The sequence below is a fragment of the Euprymna scolopes genome, chromosome 26 (assembly GCF_053919585.1).
Source record: "Euprymna scolopes isolate OS-2025 chromosome 26, ASM5391958v1, whole genome shotgun sequence".
NCBI lineage: Eukaryota > Metazoa > Mollusca > Cephalopoda > Sepiida > Sepiolidae > Euprymna > Euprymna scolopes.
Genome location: NC_136507.1, coordinates 97,894,924 through 97,917,611, shown reverse-complemented (window position 1 = coordinate 97,917,611; position 22,688 = coordinate 97,894,924). Strand labels below are relative to the sequence as shown.

The 22,688-nt window shown below is 31.0% G+C and overlaps 1 protein-coding gene across 13 annotated transcripts in view; it reads right to left on the bottom strand.

The window, feature by feature from the left end:
* LOC145248297 (kalirin-like) overlaps positions 1-22,688 on the bottom strand; it is an 858,283-nt gene that overhangs the window by 250,562 nt on the left and 585,033 nt on the right. For all 13 annotated transcript variants that reach the window (XM_080110176.1, XM_080110182.1, XM_080110183.1 and 10 more), the window contains one exon: positions 7,244-7,444. In XM_080110176.1, coding sequence (XP_079966302.1) covers positions 7,244-7,444 — 201 coding nt within the window. The remainder of the gene's footprint in view (positions 1-7,243; positions 7,445-22,688) is intronic.

The window sequence follows — 22,688 nt, the reverse complement described above, 5'->3', positions numbered from 1 at the left end:
AGTAAATTTTTAACAAAGCAAAACTTATCAAGATAAGAAAACCTCAACACTATTAAGAGGAGCAAACAATATTTCATAACTGTCATTAAGCCAGTTTTTTCTATATTAGCATAATTCTGTCCCTTCTCTTCCGATGAGAAGCATTTAACTTAGAAATGGCATGGCCTAAAGAGGGGTTTTCTTAATTTTCTTAACTTTTCCTTATTGTTTTTATGGTGTAGTAAAGTCATATATAACTGTTATTGCTCATCTTATATTTATTATACATTATATATATATATATATATATATATATACAGGATGGGCCATAAGTTGCGCACCAAAGGATTTGAAATAATTCTGATAGTAATAAACGTTATTCATTAAAACCAAACTTAAGCAATAAACTGAAAAACATGTTGTACACGCTGTTACAATCATAAAAGATGTATCTTATATCCAAAGAAAAGAAAATATATTTTACCCCGCACATTTTACAGGTTCACATCACTTAATTCTTTGGTGTGTGACTTATGGCCCACCCTGTATATATATATATATATATATATATATACAGTGATGATCATATTTATTGGCACGGTAAAATAAAAGTTAAATTTTGTCTAATAAATTCTAAAAAAGGGATTAAATTAAAGAAAATAACAAAGTATATTATGTATTTTTAACTGGCCTTTCCGATGCAGCAATCGGATTTTAGAAAAAATAAATAACAAAGGAACAACAAACATAATTGCAAAAAACCTTTGTTCAAAATTATTGGCACGGCTTTGTTTTTCTTTTAGTATCAGTATAATATCAATCAATTTCCGGTTTACGTGCTTTCTGAACTTTTTATAGCCATATTATGCTTGTTTAACGCTAATTCAGTGAATAATTTTTTTCAGATAATTTTTAGATAGCGATTTATTTAAACTATTATAAGTGACTAAATTATAATTTTCAATCGCCATGGTTAAAACTAAGGAACACAGCGAAGACGTCAGGAAGCTTGTTGTAGCATGCCATACCAATGGGGAGGGCTATGATAAGATTTCAAAGAAGCTAAACCTTCCCAAATCCACTGTTAGAGCCATAATAAACAAGTTCAAATCGCAAGGCCACGTTATGAGTTTAGAGGGTAGAGGGAGAAAAAGGATTCTTTCCCCAAGAGATGAACGGAAAATTGTTCGACAAGTAAAACAAAACCCAAGGATCTCTGTTGGGGAGATTGTTGATGAACAGAGCACCTCTGGAGTGAATGTATCTCGACATACAGTTGGTAGAGTTTTGAAGAGAGCTGGTTTAAAAGCATGTCGTCCGAGAAAGACTCCCTTATTGAAGCCTATGCACCTGAAAGCAAGGCTAGCCTTTGCAAAACGTCATATTGATAAAGATGTTGCATTCTGGAAACGTGTTCTATGGACTGACGAAACGAAAATAGAGTTATTTGGCCATAATAAAGTGTCTTATATTTACAGAAAATCTGGCGAAGCTTTCCTGCCTAAGAACACCATACCCACAGTGAAGCACGGTGGAGGCAGTTTGATGTTTTGGGGATCCTTTGCTGCCTCTGGACCAGGGCGACTTGTTAAGGTCACAGGTAGCATAAAAAAGGAAGATTATGTTAAAATATTGGATGAAAACCTGAAAGACTCTGCTAAAGAGCTCTCACTTGGTCGTCGTTGGTGGTTCATGCAAGATAATGACCCAAAGCATTCGGCTAAACTGACTAAGAAATGGCTTGAGGACAATCATATTAATGTTTTGGAGTGGCCATCACAAAGCCCAGACCTTAATCCAATTGAAAATTTATGGAGAACATTAAAATTGAGGGTAATGCAAAGGAAGCCTAAGAATCTTATTCAATTGGAGAATTATTGTCAGGAAGAGTGGGCTAAAATTACTACTGAAGAGTGCAACAACTTGGTTGTAAACTATGAAATGCGACTGAGGAAGGTAATCAAGGCCAAAGGCTATACAATTGATTATTAAATAAATCGTGCCAATAATTTTGAACAAGGGTTTTTTGCAATTATGTTTGTTGTTCCTTTGTTATTTATTTTTTCTAAAATCCGATTGCTGCATCGGAAAGGCCAGTTAAAAATACATAATATACTTTGTTATTTTCTTTAATTTAATCCCTTTTTTAGAATTTATTAGACAAAATTTAACTTTTATTTTACCGTGCCAATAAATATGATCATCACTGTGTATATATATATATATATATATATATAAATGAGACAAAGTCATCTGTGTGTCACTGCATCACAGTTAAACGGGTGATCTAAGAGGCAAACAAACTTCAAATCTGGAATCAGCACCTTTGATCTATTATCCTTATCGATGTCAGAAGTTCTTGAGCCATTTGAAAAACTGATTATTCAAAATTAATATCAAACAAATATTCCGGTATTTTTAGTATTCCTTTTCAACCAACCAAACAACTAGTTTTCACATCAAATCATCATATTATATTATTTGATGGATTGCTTGCTTTGAAGAGAAAACATTTATCTTACAGTTCTAAATTTTTAAGATGAGGGCTGATCGTTTGTATTACTTGTTTTGATCGGACTATTGCTCTCATCTTGAGTTATTTGTGCAATGTTTCAGTCAGTGTAGCCGCCAACCTTCATCAGGCACGCTGTTTGCTATCTTGGAAAAAAATGAGAAAAGTTACTGGCTCTGTAGATGGTTTTGTATTCTTAGAGTTTTTTTTTTTGTTTTTTTTTTTCCATACATACAAAACCACAGCGAAAAAAAACAAAAAACAACTCCAAGAATACAAAACCATCTATGGAGCCAGTAACTTTTCTCCTTTCTTTTCTAAGATGGCGATCAGTATGCCTGATGAAGGTTGGAGGTTACACCGATCGAAACATTGCACAAATAACACTCAAGATGAGAACAATAATTCGATCAAAATCAGTAGCACAAACATTTTTATTATTATTATTATTAAAAATGGATTAAAAAATATTTAATAAATGTCCAATAATATATTGTTACTTTAATAAGAAATTATTTGAAATTTACATTGCTTTGTTTATTTGGTTTGACAATAAAACTATTTTAGATCTATACAGAGAAAGAAAAATAAAAACTTAATATCAAACTCATTTTTTTTTTAAAATAAAAATCGCTCCAGATAAGGCACGAAACCACTTAATCTAAGGAGCTTAAAAAACAAAAAAAACTTCAAGATAAAAAATAGTCAACACTAAGTATTAGATAAATAGATTTTGACCCTGAAAACAGCAATTCTTTCCCCTTTGTTATTTAAATAGGTTAAAAATATAAAACATTTTCATTAGATCAGTAAAGAGTTCAGTGTGGGTTTGAATTTCACACTAGACAATTGTTTTTCCTATAGTGTTTCAATTATCTTCTAGCCAGTATCGATCATCGTAAATAACAAAAAAGAATGAATGAAAAATATTTAATAAATGTTCTTAACTTCTAGTCTTAATTAAAAATATGCAAGAAAATGTGCAAAACCTGGCATAGATGGGTACTTGCACTAGTTTTTGTATAATTTCTGAAAGTATTCAACAAGTTAAAAATGTAGATGGGTAGCATTTTTTAAAGTGTGTGTTCGTGCATAACTTGACAAAATCAGTCATTATCAAGCATTCAGGAAATGAACCTATTTCACACGTCTCCTAAGACCTCAGGAATTTGAAACAGGAAAAAGAAAGAATAGAGTAGGAGTAAAAAAAAAAAAAAAAAAAAAAAAAAAAAAAAAAAAAAAGAAAAACTTGATAGACAACTTTAACTTGTACAGGTTGAAGATAACCAGAAATAGCTAGAAATAATTTATATGATAAAACGCAAACAAGAGATTCACATATCAGAATATAATGTCTCGCTCGGTGAAAGATATAAAAACAGATACCATTACTTTTATTTGTGGCATAATCATGATGGTCTTTCACATAAAATCTTGAAGGCTTTCAGTAAAAGGTTGATTTCAAAAATACATGGTAGCTTTTAATCGGCATTATCCTGGATAAATTCAAGGGTTGTTCCATAAGTAAAACCTGGTATTTTGTTTTTTTTTTTTAACTCAAAATGCTGAAGAGCTACAAAGACGAAAGTGGTACCATTAAACAAGCGACCGCTTATGCTCCAAAATTTATTTTTCTACATACTCTCCACCATTATCAATACACTTTTGCCAGAATTTCAAATACGTTCCTGCTTCTGATGCACGTCCATGATAGGGGTTGCTTTCTCAAAGTTTAACACTGTCAATATTTGCAACAGAGAGATGAAACTTTCAGGTCATGAATGCATAATTTCAGTCATCATAACAATGCACTTTGCAATCCTCTCTGATTCAATTGGACAAAATAAAAATTTAAAAAAAATAGGAGACATTACTTCTGGAATGCCCCTCATGCATATAAAAACTATTAAACAGGGGCAGAATACTTGACTAGGCATCTTTAGTAAGTAGAGACAAATATGTTTGTTTTTTCTAGAGCCGACACCTCATCTGTTCGTAACAAAATTGCAAAATGGTTGTAATGAGGTCTGCTATCATCGTCATATTAGTTGAATGTTCATTTTACATACTGAAAGGTGCTGGATGGCTTCACTTCCAAATTAACCTATCTCTGGCTAGGTCTTTATTTACCCCTCTTTCTCACACATCCATTCTTATCATTTCCTCCCATGTTTTCCTTGTCAACTGATCTTATTACTTCAACTCTTCTACATCTACTAACCCAAGCATCTCGTCAATTCTTTCAATGTGACCACATAATCAACAAAATTTCCTGTTCTGCACACATTTGTTTAGAATTAATCTTCCTCTGAGATCAACAGATCTAAACCGGTCTTTAAGAGTCACATTACACATCCATCGTATAATTTCTCTCCATGCAATATATGTCCTCAACCTTCACTGGCCAGGTTTTACTTCCATACATCACCACACCGCAGACACATGCCTGACTGACTCTTCTGTTGGTCAACAGTGGTAATGCTTTGTTGGTTAGTAATGACAAAAACTTCCTAAACTTACTCTTTCCACTCCTAACTCCTACTATAACACCAACAATCCCTAAAGTCCAATCCATCCTCCCTATGGTAGTGTCACAATTATGCCATCTGGAACTTTGGTCCCTGGCAGAGCCACCTGTAGTAGACAGACACAAAGTGGGATTAGAGTTCCAGTTCAGCTCACAGTGCTCTGGTGAAAATCCAGGAGGAATCAGCATCAGAGTCTGTTGTTTTCTAGTCATCTTTGTCTCTGCATATGGCAAACTAAAGTGTCAGACATGAAATCACCAATTAATGAAGTGGAAACAGCACCATTCCCTTCTGTGTTCTGGGTTAAATCTTCCTTGATTTTGCACGCAACGGCTGAGTCTTGCAGCACTTGTTGTTGGAGATAAAAAAGCACAATCTTGGCTGTTTATTGATATTATTATTATTATTATTATTATTATTTTACTGTAGAGATATATGCCACCAACAATGTATTTGAGGTTCACACAAAAAGATTTGGTTGTTTTGTTTTATGGCATATCAACCTTTTTCAAATTATTAAATGCTGATTTTGGAAAAAAATTTTTATCCTATATTATGCAATATTTATTCCTGATGTTTGGTTTGGTTGTTTTGTAGAGGAGAAATTGTTGCTTTTAACCTTGCAGAACATGATTGCGTTTGGCAAAGGAAGATGAAAAAAAATCAATAACATCAATGTTCAATGCATTTTAGGTGAGGAAATTAGTATTTTGAAACAGACTGACTTAGTACTACCCAAATAAATTACTGGATTTAAAAGAGGCAATTACTAATTTTGTCATGGCAACCTTTCAGTAAATATGTGAACCAGTAATAAAGAATTTTTATAGTCAAAATAAAGTCATGCCTAGACAGGAATGATGCTCAAATGAATCACATCATTTAGAGAAACGTTATATGAAAATAACTGTTTTAGACTTTTTACTTATTTTTAAACGTTTTCTCTGCTAGTTTCCGAATATGCATTAATATAGCTGTTAACGAATAGCTGTGATCAATGAAGACAATTTCATGCAGGCTAGACGATCCTGAGGCACGATTTTTGTGAGCACTATGGAGAAGTTTCGACACACTTAATAAATGGAACCAGAGTTATAAAAAAAAAAAAGGTAGATAGATCTAACTAAACATAATATAGAACTAGCATGGAGCAAAGAAAGAAGAGATACATAATATGGAATTGTAAACTTATTTTCATTTAAAACCATTAGATTATGTATTCTATAGAAAAGCCACAAAATATTAAAACAATATCCTCAAATACTGATATCAAATATAAGATGTAAATAAATGAATAAATAAGAAATTTTAACTAAAAAGAAAAACTGGAAAGCTTTGCCAAATATGTTGACAATGACTTCATAAAGTTGGGATATGGATCTCATTGGGTAAGAGTCTGGTTTAGCTGAATCAGAGTCAGCAATATTTTTCAGGAGTCAACGTAAAGTTTTTGAAAACGGACTTCAAAATCAGTTTTTGTTTATAGCAAACCTCCCCCACTCCTCCGTTAGCAACAATGCCAAAAAATGTGTATAACAAAATCTACTATGAAAAGAAATTAAAAATAAAAATTGAAACCAGTAGATCTAACTAATAGGAAATTATATATTATTGAAAATTGAGTTTATTTCAAAGTATTGCAGTTGCATTAGTCAATGTAAGTCTAATTAATGAAAGCAAACATTTACAATGTATTAGTGCAAACAATACCATAAAAAAATACTGATATCAAATATAATACGATCAATTTAAAAAAAAAAAATGAAAATTCAAGAAAACCAACTCAACTTATGACAAATTACATAATTTAAAGTTTAACAATTGAAGGAAAAAAAAAAACAGGCCTTGACTGAAATATTGAACACAGTTATTGGGTAGAGTTAGAAAGAGGCATCACTTGATCTTCCCTGCGACATTTAGATGCATTTTTTTTTTTGCCTTTTAGGCCCAATTAAGATTCTTATTTTTCTAGATTTTAAATACAAACATAAGATTTCAAAAAAGCAAAAAATATTACAAAATAAATAATTGTAAATTTCAAAATTGAAAAGCAAAAAAAAAAATATGGCTCTGCTGAAATGGTAAACTCCAATTAAATCTGCAAATTGCTTTTTCTTTAAAAACAAATGGAAAATAAATTTAAAAGAGAATAAATCCTGAAAGAAAAACAATATTCATTTATTCGTTTTTTTTTTGTAGAAATCAAATCAAATATCCAACTTACAAGTTTTGTATGACTTTCGTCCGGTGCTGGGGGCTGAGCTGCAGCAAATGTGTGGTCCTGAATGGCCATGGGTGGCGGCATTTCAATGTCATAGGCTGATTCTAGGTCCTCCTCACTGGTTACTTCCAGGGCAGATTTTGGCGTAACAACGGAGATCTGAGGACCAGAAATCTGTTCTAATTCATTATTATCCGACGGCTCCTAATAAGATAAAAAATTTTAAAAAAAGCAATAAAAAGATGTGCAAATGAAGGCTCAGTTTAAATTTCCATTTTTTTTTTATATGCCTTATTTTAATGCAATAATTCCATTTCTATTTTTTAAGAAGGAAAATGACATTTATCAAGTTCTGTAGGCTGGTTTAGCTCCCAGTAAAATTTTTCTTAATGAGTTTTAAATAAATTCAATTATTATACAATTTATACACCTATTACAGCAAATATATTACTCTAATTTTACAAAACAAGGAAATATATATATTTAAAAAAAACAAAAAAACTTTGTCTTCTTTATTTATAAATCCTATTATTTATTTTGATAGTCTCTAGTTAAGTAGTTAAACCTAAGGATATTTAAAAGATATGCAAATGAAAGCTCAGTTCAAGTTTTCATATTTATTTATTAGACATGCTTTATTTTGAAGCAATAATTTCATTTTAACTTTGTAATAAGGAAAAAAAAAACGGCATTTAAATAAAGTCTAAGAAGAAAGAAATCCTGTAAGTTGGTTTAACTCTAAGACGAAGTTTTCTAAATGAGTTTGAAATAAATTGTTTACATAATTTCTACACCTTGACTATAAGCTGATAGAATATACAATAGGAATATACAGAGAAAATTCTCTGGACTATTTCATCACACACACCTATAAACGTTCATTTTTTATGGCAAATATTGGTGTTTATATTTAGAAAGTACACTTATTTAAAAAAAAAAAAAAAAAAAAAAATTAAAAAAACTACAGAAAAGTTTTTGATATACATACTCGTCATGGAACAAAATGTCATATTCCAAAAATCATATCAATTGATCAAGTAGCTTTTATTTATTTTTTCTTATTTAAAAAAAAAAAAAAAAATCTTTATGATGATTTGAAACAGGTAAGGTGCTGGGCGCCATGTTTCAAATTTTGTTGAAATTCAAAGGCAACAATTCAATTCAAGATTTTGCTTGTACTCAAAGTAATTAAAACTTTAATTGCTAAAAATGCAAAATTTGATTTTCTTTAAAAAAAAAAAACCCAAAGAACTACTTTATCAATTTATATGATTTTTAGAATATGAGATCTTGGTTCCATGACAAATATGTACATCAAAAATTTTTCTGTATTTTTTTTAAATAATTTTTTTTTTTTAAGTGCAATTCTAGATATGTACACAAATATTTCTAAATGAAACCAATTTAGATTTAACATTTTTTTACACATAGTTCATAGCCTAGTGGAGAATGCCCTTTTCTCTTTCCTGTACTCTCTTTCCCACAAAAGAGACGTTGCGAGTCTGTCTCTGCTTTATCGTTATTTTCATGATAAGTGCTCGTCTGAGCTCCGATCTATGGTCCCCCCTGGTCTGACTTTCACAAAAAACACTCATCTATCTGAAACCACTACCAATAATTTCCCTCATTTTTTATCTGTGCCTAAATCTAAACTATATGATGGACTCTCCTGTCGATTTCGATGTATGACCTTCCGCCACAACAACTAAGTTGCTTGAAAAATCCACACAGATAATTTGTTTATAGTGGTGAAGGCTTTGTGTAGAACCAACAACACTTTTCGGTATTACTGCTAATCTTTGTTGGTGCAGATGACTGTCACAGGACAGGGTCTACATTAGACCGCAGGTTTTTACATCAGAGTTTCCTTCTTGGAGATGCATGTCTTAACGAAGACAGGGAGTGCATCTCTCCCAGTGAATTAATGCACCCCCAGATACCAACCTGGAAATTTCTACAACTCGGCGCAGTATATACAGCACCTAGCCTTCCTAAGTATTCACCCATCTTATACTGGCCAGGCTCAATGTTGCTTAACTTCGGTTATCTGGTGAGAACTGATGTCTCACTGTGATTGTGCTGCAACTACACACACACACACACACACACACACACACACACACACACATATAGTGGCTTCCTTCAGTCTTGACAGACTATGGATAGCCATTGTAAGGGTACCTGCGCATGGAATTTTCATGGCAAGCGTTGCATAATCTCCAACTACATCTCTTCTGGGTGAACATTGTTTAATACCAGTAGAACTTCAGGATGACTGGAAACAATGCCAAGATAAGCAGGGAGCACATGCAGTGCCTAGAATTCCCAAATGGTCACCCATCTGATATTAGCCAGGCTCAATGTTGCTTAACTTTGGTGATCTAACAAGAATTGGGGGTATCAACATAATTATGCTATATATATATATATATATATATATATATATATATATATATGTATATATACATACATACACACACACACACACAGTTTATTTAGACGAGTCGCGTTTGGTATTTTGTGAATTTTCCAATGATAAAATCAACTTATACAAGTTCTAAGTCTGCAATATGGAGATGTAGTTTAGCTCACAAGAATTTAACCCCTTGGAGACCATACATTAGTGTTAGGATAGAAATACTCTTACTAGGAATACAGAAAAGGGGAAATGTATGAATTCCATCAAATGTTGTTTTTTTTTGCCTTGTTTTCATTATATTCGTATTGCTTTCTTTTCCTCATGTATAAATGATAAATAACCGAAAGCTTTTTTGAATATATATGTTGGTTGGTTTTGTTTTACGGCATATCAATCTTTTCAGGTTATTTAATGCCGAATCCAGTGATTCGGAAGAAAAATTTTTTAATAGAATATCTTTGGGTTTTTTTTTTTTTTCAAGTCGGTTTCTATTTAACTCATAGATGGGACCCTAACAGGTACTACCACTCCAGGTCCAAGTGGACCTGGAAGCAATGGCAATTAAGGGGTAGCTCCACACTCCCCAAAGCCTGCAAGCTGGGGTCTCACCATCGGATATAGTTTAAGGTCATATCCAGGACCTGAATATATATGTATAGTTTTATTATGTATATACACATATATGGTGAGATAATATATTGACTATGCATTTTTCTTCGGCAGTTCTCAATTTATGTGCAGAGCATCGAAGCAGTATGAAAAATATATCTATTGCAAGTATGCTACACGGAGGTGTCTATGTTTCATCCTGCTGGGAAATCATCAATCTATATACAATATGAGCTTTAAATATTTAATGTTAGAATTTTTTTTTAATTGTAAAAAAAAAACCAACAAAAAACTAATGAATATACAGTTAATAAAACAGGAACTTGAAATACTTGAAAGTTAAAATTTTTCCATAAAAGAGAAAAAGGGTAGTGTATATATATATATATATATATATATATATATATATATATATATATATATATACATACACACACACAATTCATATAACGTGACTTTAAATCTGACAGTGGCTTTGTTACTGTCAATGTATGGTACATTCTGTTTAGTTCTGAGACATCTTTACTGTTTCTCTCTGAGAAGATGTTATTTTAATGCTAATTGCTTGAGGTGCCGCTACCATGAAATCCCGGTGAGACTGTTCAGACATTTTTTGTAGGCCAAGTCATACTACTTCTAGTGCACCGACTCTTCAAGGCTTCATCTGACCATGTGCCTGACCTAATAACGCCTAGGTAAATACAATGACGATATAAATATGAATTAAAAAAAGGTAAATATTTAAAGTTAAAACTTTAATTGACAAACTATATGAACACTCCAATATACTTCTTCGCCTTCCAGCTAGTTCCATCCAAAGTATCCCTTTATGGAGAGCTAGATATCCACTACATAAAAAAAGTGACCTTGTGTCTGGCTTCGTGGGGAGGAAAGTAAATAGGGACTAATCATGAGAATAAATATACAGTTTGTATACAGTGTATCTCTTATATATATATATATATATATATATATATATATATATATATATAGTAAAATGATTGATAATTTATAATTAAAATTAAAAATCGGTTTCACAAGGAAGAACAAACAAAATCAATAAATTGTACGATCGTTTCGGAAACGATATTTTTATTGAGACAGACAATAAGTCTTGGACAATTATTTTATCATTTGATTTTATAAAACAAAGTCTCCTCATCAGCAAACACACACACACAAAATTTGTATCATAAAATCAAATGATGAATGAATAAACATATTTCCACACACGTGTGTGTGTGTGTGTGTGTGTGTGTGTGTGTGTGTGTGTGTGTGTGTGTAAATATATTTATTCAATTATATTTCAACATTTACATTTACGTATCCTTTAATTTGTGATGTTTGATGTAATTACAGAGCATATAAAAAATAAATGACAAAAGTCTATCTTCAAAATTTCAAGATGTTGACCATCTTATCACACACACACACACACACACACACACACACGAAAATTATGGTACTAATAATCCAATGTAATGGAAAATAAAATATGGAAAATTGAAAACGGTTGAAATATTCATCAAGTTTTGTCTTTATTTTAAGACTTTCTCAAGATGAGCGATTTAAAGAAAAACAGAAATAGTATGTGGTATGTCTATGATTCGAAAAAGGAAGTTTTTGTTCTTTTTTTCTTACCAAAATAAAGCCCAGAAGTTAGAACATCTTTTACCTACCAACGCCAATAATACAATAATTTACGATACTCTAAATGAACTAGAAACTCCAACAATACAAGCTAAATCACAAAACATAAAACAAACACTAAAAAAAAAAAAAAAAAATTCTATAAAACCTACAGGAATTTATACTATATGTGTGTGAGCCCCCTTTCCCAACGGCAAGTAATAATGAATCAATAAATAATGTAATCCGTGAAAAAGTTTGTTAAAATAATTTCTATCAATTAAAATGTTGAATAAAGCTATAAAACAGAAAAAAAAAAACCCAAACGATTCACGTTCGGTCAGACATATTTTTCAAAGGAAAATAATAGTGTTACCTTGGTGGTAATATCGTAATATCCACTTCTGTAACAGCAAAAAAACACTGCAATTTTTCGAAGAAATATATTAGAATTCATTTTCACACGAATTCTAGATAATTTATGCCATCCCATAACACATTTTTTTTTTTATAAACGTAAACTAAGTGTCCAATAAATATATAAAATGTGTTAGTTAAAAAAAAAATCAAGAGAAACACCTAAGTAATATAAAGTATAAAAAAGTTGTATAAATATGTCCGGAAAAAAAAAAAAAGAAGGCAAGTTTATGTTGGTGTGTATTTCTTAATATAAAATACAAAAATCACAAATAACTTCATTAAGCATGTAAAGAGACGAAGTCATGAAGTGAATGTCTATGTTATATTGAGGAGTGTCTTTTTTCTTTCTTTTTTTACTAAATAGAAAACTATAGGGATTGAAAAGAGGGGGGGGGGATAAAAACACGGCAAAAATTCCAAAGGACAAGGCGTGTAGAAGAAAATTAGTTGAACAATATGTCATAGATAATATACAGAGTACTTTTCCTTTTTTTCTTTTTTATAATACTAGAAATTATAAAATATTATCTAATTATTTAAAGGAAGTGATAAAAAGGAAATAATTCTTCTAGCCTGTGTAGACAAAAGATTCTGAAACATCAGTTGGAGATATTCATTGATTTAAAACCACCTGAACAGTGAGAATTTTTTTTTTTTTTTTTTTTTTCACTGTTCTTCCAACTGAAACCAAAATTCCCCTCTTCCCTCATTCGTTTTCTTAGTTTTTAATTTATCATTCTGACGTTTCCTCTTAGAGGGTCAGACGATAAGGCCTTAAGGAAATTTTAATTTCACCTATATATATATATATATATATATGTGTGTGTGTGTGTGTCTATACTAAAAGATTTACATCTTAAATTCTACACAATTATGCAGAATGTAAAAACTATGCATAAATAGGATTCAGTTTAATAGTGAAATGAAACCAATCAGCTAATAAGAAAAGCATAAAAAATTGATTAATTAATTAATGCTTGTTTTTCAAAGGAATATGCAAATTAGTTATCCTTCATGTAATCTGCTCACATATCCATGATTGAATATATTAACAAGTTTTTCATAATTTTTAAATAAAAAAAGTAGACTTTAATATCAATGACAGAGTAAAAAAAAAAAAAACTCAAATTTTATAGATGTGTGTGTGTGTGTGTGTGTATTGTTTTAAGAATTATATAGACAAGGATTGATAATTTGGATTAATCGAACTACTGTCCTCATTTTGTTCAATATTTTTACAACATTTGAGCCACTGTACACCTTCTCAAGGTGTGTCTTTTCAAATTGTGGAATTTTTCTGTCAAACCCTGGAACCTTTACAGAGTTTCAAACTAAATCGTTTATTTAATCCACACAAGTAGATTGTTCCCATTGTGTCAACCATGACTAGGTAGAAATTTTAATCAATATGTAATTCTTAGTTATTATCATTTGTAGTAAAGACAGAAACTTCAACCTCTAAAAGACTGTCATTTAGAAGGATTGCTGATCAACTCGTTTATCCGTTAGTGGACAGAACAAAAACAATTTACCTCCCTGGATTATATAAAGGGTTCATTTGTATAGGTTCTCCACTAGAAAGTTCCCAAATTCAAAAAATAAAATGCACTTGAACAAATTTGGACTGTCGTGAATATAATAACCAAAATGAAAATAGTAATTAGAATAATCTAATATATATATATATATATATATATATATATATATATATATATATATATATATACATATTTTTTTTTAAACATTTCCATTTATGAACTTTTGATGAAAACTTAGGATTACAAATCCATCTTTTGAAAATAAAAAATTGGAAAGCGTATACACAACACATTCTATCTAAAACGTTTGTAACTTAATTTGTCTTGGAAAAGATCTTAGGATTACTTGATGAATTGAACATCGACCTCACAAATCATTAAACAAAAAAGTTTGTTCTTTTTAAAATTTTTGTTCAATTTTACAAGAGTGTTCAATTTTACAAGAGTGTTCAATTTTAAAATTTTTGTTCAATTTCACAAGAGTGTTCAATTTATGATGCAGATTCAATGTAAAATGAGTTTAACTGTTCATTTTCATGTCTGTTCAAAAAAGAAAAACAATTGCAAAACTTGTTCCACTCAAAATAACTCAAAATAATGTAAAATTCATTGTTTTTTTTTTTTTAAATATTTATATTTTGAAATATTTTATAAAAAATTTTCTTTCATAACACATTTCCATTTAATTTCTATCCACATTGTGCGGGTGCTATTTGTTTTGCAGTTTGATACATATTTTTAAAATTTTTATTCTTATTACTTTATTAAATGGCCGTGTCTTCATGAAGATAGCATTTTTCATTGCATTTTTTTGGCAGAATAATTGATAATGGACAATTCTGAATCTCCATATTTGTGAAAGATCCACAAGTCTTAGCATCCACACCGCAAGAACAAATAAGCTTTCAGGAGAAGAATAGTAGAAAAGGTCAAAAAAGGAATTGAAAGATTCAAGATTTGATTATGAGGCAACATCAGAGAATAAAAATGCATGACGACCTGACACCATCAGAATGGAGTTTGTCTCAAGATGACTCCATGTCACCCCCCCCCCCGGGTACATCAAGCGGAGTATCACTGGCTAAACCTACATTTTGAATGAAGTATTGAAACCTTGGATCGGCCAGGTAGTTGCAGATAGGTTGAATGTGTAGCAGGAAGATTCCGCAGTCTTCCATTCTCGATAGTAGTGTGAGGCCTAGTTATTGGAGAAATCTTTCAATCACAAGCCACTTGACATCTGGCCTCGCAGCTTTTCTGATGAAAACTAGGGTTAGGGCAACAGTATATTCTTTTCATTGTTTTGACGCTAGAGTGCGTATCCATTAATATCTTATATGCTTTTATATAGTGATGTGGTTCTTGGCTGATTAACTGTGTCGGATATATACTCGAGAATCAAAACAACGAAAAGAATATGCTGTTGTCATAGCACTTTCAAATTTCAAACTCTTGTAGAACGAGATACTAACAGATCCAATTACAACACAAAGGATGAGAATAGATAAAGTCTTTGAAGAAGACCAAAGTCAGAAGACAGTAGCCAAGACATGTAGTCCATTCCAAAGCTGTCATAAATGCTAAAATCAGGTTCATTCAATGAAATTGACAGGATAAGTAATAAAGACAAAATGACTAAAGTTTGATGAAGAAATTTTACAAAATGAAACTCATTTTTTGCAGATTTTTTTTGCAGAAAAATATCGTCCACACTTGGTATGTCCATTTATTTTCAGAAAAACAAAACAGCCAAAAAAAATCGAAATGAATTATGCCCATTATAATAATACAGACAAAAGAATAGGCTAGCTCAAATCAAATAGCAATATGTCAGATGAATTGCTATTTGGGTCTGACTTTAAAACTAAAAAAAACAAACTTTTTTTTATATGTTAATATATTTCGCCTCTTTTATCAGAAGATTTCTTCAGAAATCCATGAAGACTTTACTTTAAATTAAAAACAAAATTAAAACCACGTGAGAGAATGGAAAAAGGAGAAAGATAAGAACCAGGAATGGAATACAAGACAGGCTCACATGAAAAACTAAAAGTAGCTTTAGCCACTTTAATGAATGAAGTCTATTTTTCTCAATGAAAATTAATACTATTTAATAATATTTTCCTTAAAATCAGACACAAATGGCATAAACTTATAGTGTATCTGGTTGTGAGGCCCTGGTTTGGGAGCATTGAGGAGTGCGGAATCCTCTCTTAGTTACTAATATTTTCATATCCACTATTATTCCAAAATTATTCCAAAATTATTCCAAAATGTCAGAATCCCATGTATTATTTATGTCAAATACGTTCTGGGTAAAACACAAAACTACCTTGGATACCCTTAGGCAAAGAGTTTTCCAGCCCTTTCTACTTTTTCTTCAAATTATCTTATTTTGATAACCTATAAAATACTTGAGATCTCTATCCCTAATCGTCCTTGGTATCACACAAACTGCATCAAAATAGACGGTTCTGTAGAGAATGTGTGTGCGTGCGTGCATGCGCGCGTTTCACTAAATATAACACAGACAATTTTTGTCTATGTATTTTGATTTGGATTCTTTCCAATTGTCTTAATTTTCTTGCTTAAGACAAGAACTGGCTGATATAGTTGCCATAGTCACTGTTGACCTGAGTACTTTCAGATCAGTCTAGATTCATCATCAGGGATAATTAACACCAAACTGATTTTAAGATACCCATAAAGGTGCTGTGTTATATATATATATATATATTCTTTTTTTCATTAAATTAAAAACGTTTTCTGCCTTAATTATATTTTGATCATTTCCAGCTTCCGAAAACCAGTCTTTATTTCTGGCAGGAACTGGCTGATGTAATTGCCATATTTGTTGTAAGGATGAATACTTTCCAATTCTTCTGGATTCATCGTCAGGGATAGATTAATCTAACGGGTTTTGAACAATTTATAAAAAAAAAAAACTGATATAACATGTTTATTTATTTCATTGGTTAATTATTTTAATAGCTTTACTAACATTAACATGTTAATACTATTGGTAACATTTATTTTATTGATAGCAGGTCTATTTTATTTAATGAAAAAAATGCTCTCTCTCTCTCTATATATATATCCAAAACCTCTGGCCTTGATGGAGGAAAGACTAAAACTTGCTGCTATGGTTTCAAATGATCTGAAATAACATCAAAGAGGAGACTTGATTCCAAATATTTCTCATATGTTATATCTCCCCTATTTTGGAAATAGTGTACGATTATGAATATCTCCAGTATCAAATAACCCTTATACACTGGGAAATTTACTTTATGCATAAATACAAAAGAGGGGAGATATAACATACGAGATATATTTGGAATAAAGTCTCTCCTTGCTGTTTTGAAACCACAGCAGCAAGTTTTAGTCTCCCCTCCATCAAGCTTTTCAAGAAATATTAGATATTTTGTAATTTATATGCAAAACTAGGAAAACAAATGATTATGATTGAAACATTTTATGGCTGTAAAAAAGTGCCAATAATAGGCTCTGGATGATCCCCTTAATGTGTGACCCTAAGAGCAAATATCGCATAGCCTACTACACAATTCAGATCATTAGTTTTCCAACAAATCTTCATTTGTTAAATTTTGATCAATAGTTGCTGAGATTCGGAACTTATAAAATTGACAAAAAAAGGTGGTGTATATATATATATATATATATATATATATATATATATATATATATATATAGATAGATAGATAGATAGATATATAGACATGAGTTGAACATATTGGGAAGTGATATATAAACTGCCATTAGCATATTAAATGAGGCTCTTTGTGTAAACAATATGAGCTTAGGCATTTGGACAATGTCAAAACATTGTTAATTCACTGCCCGGCATAGCAGCAGCTGAATAGTGTAACGGTTAAAAGTGCCTACTGTCGTTTGGGTGGTCGATGTTTGATCCTGGCTTGAGGTAGTTGCTGGTCTAGCGGCACTGACGAGTTATGATACAGCAAAACAATATATATATATATATATATATATATATATATATAAAGATTTCTTATCCTTAGAAGCGCCGGTTGAGTTTGAATAAAATAAATACATATTATATATGTTTGAAACCAAAAACAACGCATTATTACAAAATAAACAGACATTTGTTTTGTTTGAAAATTATGTTGAAATTCATAAATATATTTCGAGGCAAAGCCTCATCATCAGTACGTCTTTTTTTTTTTGTTTGCCATGCTGTTGCTGGGGCAGATAATCAGAAAGTAAAAGTCCGTTTGTTGTTTTTACGGTAGTTTTTTTTTTTTTTGCCTCGATATATACTTAAGAATTTCAACATAATTTTCAAACAAAATAAATGTCTGTTTATTTTGTAATAATGCATTGTTTTTTGGTTTCAAATGTATATAATTTGTATTTATTTTATATATATATATATATATATATATATATATATATATATATATATTCATACACACACAAGTAGTCAAATCGAATACTGAAATGGTCATATCTTTGGTTCTATGAGACGAAAGTACATTAAAATTTGCAGGCTTTTTGAAGATTATAATACTATTCACACACACACACACACACAAAATGCATGCGTGAGACTTCCCCCAAACTATTAAAGGTATAAATTTCTTTATGAGGTAAGTAATAATTAATGAAGGAATAATATAATTTGAGACAAAAGTTTGTCAGAATAATTGTTGTCAATTAAAAATCAATAAAGTTATGAAAAGGCCTCATATTTTAAATGGAAAATAATATAATTTTACCTCTGAGCTTATAGCGTAAAATCCACTCTTGCGCCGGTAAAAAAGCTTTGATATTTTCCGTATAAACTTGTTAGAATTCATTTTCATATGGGGTCTAGATGAATATTCATGCCGTCCCATAACAAGATTTTTTTTTTGTATATATTAAAAAAAATGCACAGCTGAAGTACTCCAATAAGTATATAAAACGTATTATTAAAAAACGCCTAAGTAATACAAAGTCTAAAAAAGTTGTGTAAATATGTCAGTAAAAAAAAAAAGTTAACGTTGGTGTGTATTTTTCAATATAAAATGCAGGAAGCAACCACATAAGTTCATTAAGCACATAAAAAGGTGAAACCACAAAGTGTCATTCGAAATGAATGTATACATTATAGAGGAGTGTCTTTTTTCTTTCTTTTTTTACTAAATGGAAGCATTGAATAAAATAAAAGTAAAAAAAGGAAAAGGAAAAAAGAAAAGGAAAAAGTAAAAAAGAAAAGGAAAAGTAAAAAAGAAAAGGAAAGGAAAAAGTAAAAATGACAAAAAAAGAGAAAAAAAAAAAGAAATAAAAAAGAAAAACACGGCAAAACTTCCCAAGAACAAGGGGTGTAGAGGAAACCGAGGGGAATACTATGTCAAAGTTAATATACGGAGTACATTGTTTTTCATTTCCTTTTGGGGGATGTGGGTAGTTTATATATTACTGGACATTATAAAATATTATGTAATCAGTTAGAAAAACAAAAATAATTTCAAATCGATTTTTTTTTTATTCATTATCAAAACTGAGGGTAAGGGGAGAAAAAAACATAATTAGTAATAATGATAACAATTGCTACATTTTATTATCTAAAATACACTGAGTTTACACACACTGGTAAAAACAGGTGGTGTTCTGTGCGATGCAAGCGACAACAAGTCTCTCCAGATTTCCAGTGCTCTCCACACTTTAGAAAACCATTGCAAATCACTATGTTCTTGCAAGAGTAATTTACCATTGTATTCTCCTTGCCGAAAATGATGAAAAGAGTTTTCTATGAAATTTAGTGGCAATACGACTTCTCAGGATTCAAATGCCCTCGATGCACTTCTAGTGAAAGTCTACAGGTGTTTTTCTATCTCGGTTTCTCCATCCTCCCAGATCCTTAAAACTGATTGCTAATCAACTCCTTTATCCGTTGGCTGATTGAACAAGAATAATCTATCCCATCGATGATATAAAACAGTTCAATTTGAACTTCTGCATAAGTTTTCAATTCAACTAAAAAGTTTCCAAATTCGGAAAGGTGCACCGGAAGAAGCTTGGAACGTTGTGAACATAATTAAGATGAAAGCAACATCGTTTTCTTTCCTAAATACAGTGTATCTGGTGACGATACCTAAATTTGGGAACTTTGGAGAGTATGAAACTGCGTTTTAGTAACCATTACTCACAGATCCACTCTGATCCGAAATGTCCAGAGTTTCATGTACGATTTGTAATCATATTCGTTCAGAGTAAGACAGGAAAATGACTCCGATACTCTTGGATGAAGTGTTGATACCTACTACATTGAAATCCATTTTTCCTCTCCTGCTTACCCTTTTTTTTTATAACCTGTCCAATATTCGATCTACCGTTCTTGATATTACACAGAATGCAGCCAAATAGACGATCCGTGTGTGTGTGTATATATATATATATATATATATATATATATATATATATACACACACACTGATTTCTTCTGTGGAAAGCAACCATTTATTAAGTTGCCTGACAATCGACTTTTAACTGACCACCTGTCCGAAACATTAACATGTCCAGTGTTGCGAGCTTGTAAATTTTTTTATAATAATAGATAAAAAAAAAAAATAATAATATATATATATGCAATCAGGTTATCAAAAAGTATATTTTTAACAAAAACTTATCAAGATAGAAAAGGCTCAATACTGTTAAGAGGAGCAAGATGATGTTACTCATCAACTGTCACTTAAAATCTAAACATTATTAAGCCAGTTTTTATCTATATTTACATTTTGTATAATTCTGGCCCTTTTCCTCTTCTAAAGAGAAGAGTTTAACTTTGAAATGCTATGGCCTAAAGAGGTTTCTATTTTTGTTCTTTCTCTTTTACTTTTCCTTGTGTAACTTATCATCCATCTTTTACATTTTATCAATCTATATATCTATAAAAGTGAACGTGTCTGTGTGTCTGTGTACATTTTCCTTCACAATAACTCTGTTAATTTTAAGTCTACAGATTCGAAATTTTATATACCGGGTATTTGGAAAAATCGATGTGATCGGTTTTCAGCCAGAAATTTGGCTGTTAAGGGGTCAAAGTTCAACAATTTGACCTTTGAGAACTCTACCAAACTCCTCCGACAATTTTGGGTATAAACACTTGAAATTTTAGATATAGGTTCTTTGGACATGGATCTAACTTAATAACTCGACTTGAGCCCAAAACAAATTTTAAGGGGTCATAATAGGGGTCAAAGTTTAAAAAATTGATCGCTTTTTTTTGTTTTTCAGCATACACCTCCAAACACCCGGGCAACGCCGGGCACCCATGCTAGTATATCTATAAAAGTGAAAATGTGTGTGAGGACACATATATATACTATATACTCTAAGGATTTTGGATTTACAAACTTGAAATTTGGTATATATGATATTCAGACATGCGGAAAAATTTTAATCTGTTTTCATCCAAAAAAATAGGCTGCTAAGTGGTAAAAATTCAAAAATTAGTACTCATCATTAGGGTCATCAGATTTTTATCTGTCAACTTTCTCACTAGGTTTGAAAACACTTTTTAAAGAGCGTGACAAGCTGGTCTAATGGTTATCATACTTGACTCATTGACTTTATGTTTTAATTTTGATCTCAGCTCAATTTTTTTTTTTTTTTTACCTACAAGAAGTGAACTATATATTATTTAATTAGAATTCATTATTGAGATGAGTATTATTTATTAATTTATTTATTGCGGACTATTATCCTCATCTTTTTAAATTGTTGTTTCACAACGTTTCGGCCAACTATCCCTCTGGCCTTCGTCAGGTGGTAACTGCGACAGGATAGGAACTCTGAATCTCCTAACTGCATTCTCAGCAATTACTGCCATCCATAGTTTTTTTTTTTTTTTACACAGGCACCACCACATTATCAAGGCCAAGAGGCCACTCAAGGGTAAGGGTTAAAGAGTGTACAGTAGAAATTGGACAATATAGTAATCATTAGTAATGAAATTTGGTAAATTTGATAACTTATATGGAACGGCTCATCAAGAACTTATTTACGTTAGACTTGAACACAACCATATTGTAGTCAGCCGGAAAGCAGGAAAACGGAAGACAATTCCACAGGCGTGCAGTTCTAAGAAAGAAGCTTTGTTCATGGAATCTACGTTTAGGTTTAGGCACAGATAAAGAGTGGGGGGAATTATTGATAGTGTTCTCACCATGTTTTAGGCCAAGTAAGCCTCTGACCGGCTTTGAGATTCAACGTCTCTATCCACTGTGCCACAGGCCAGAGGAATAGTTGGCCGAAACATTGTGAAACAACTTAGAAAGATGAGGATAATAGTTTGCAATAAATAAATTAAAAAATGTGAAGTGTTTAGAAAAAACAATACTCGCATGCTCATGTCTCAGTTTCTTTCCGGGTTTTTTTTTCCCCGTTTTTTTTTTTTTTTACTACATTTATTTTTAATACCGGGCAATGCTGAGTACATCTTATATATATATATATATATATATATATATATATATATATATCAGTAATTTGAAGGAATTCATTAAATATTTGGCGAGAAAATTAAAAATTTGTTTTTTCAAGCAGTACCTACGGCATCATTAGGGAATAGTAGTCTGCAAGTATTTTGTTTGTCGAGCAGTGACTTGCTCGACTAATATATATATATATATATATATATATATATATATATATATATATATATATATATATATATATATAATGGAATTAAAAATATAGATAAATTCTATATACAGAGACATCAAGATATAAGAAGAAGTTCAATATATGGGGATGGAACATAAAACGAATTTTAAGACAAGATAAAGTAAATAGAAGAATA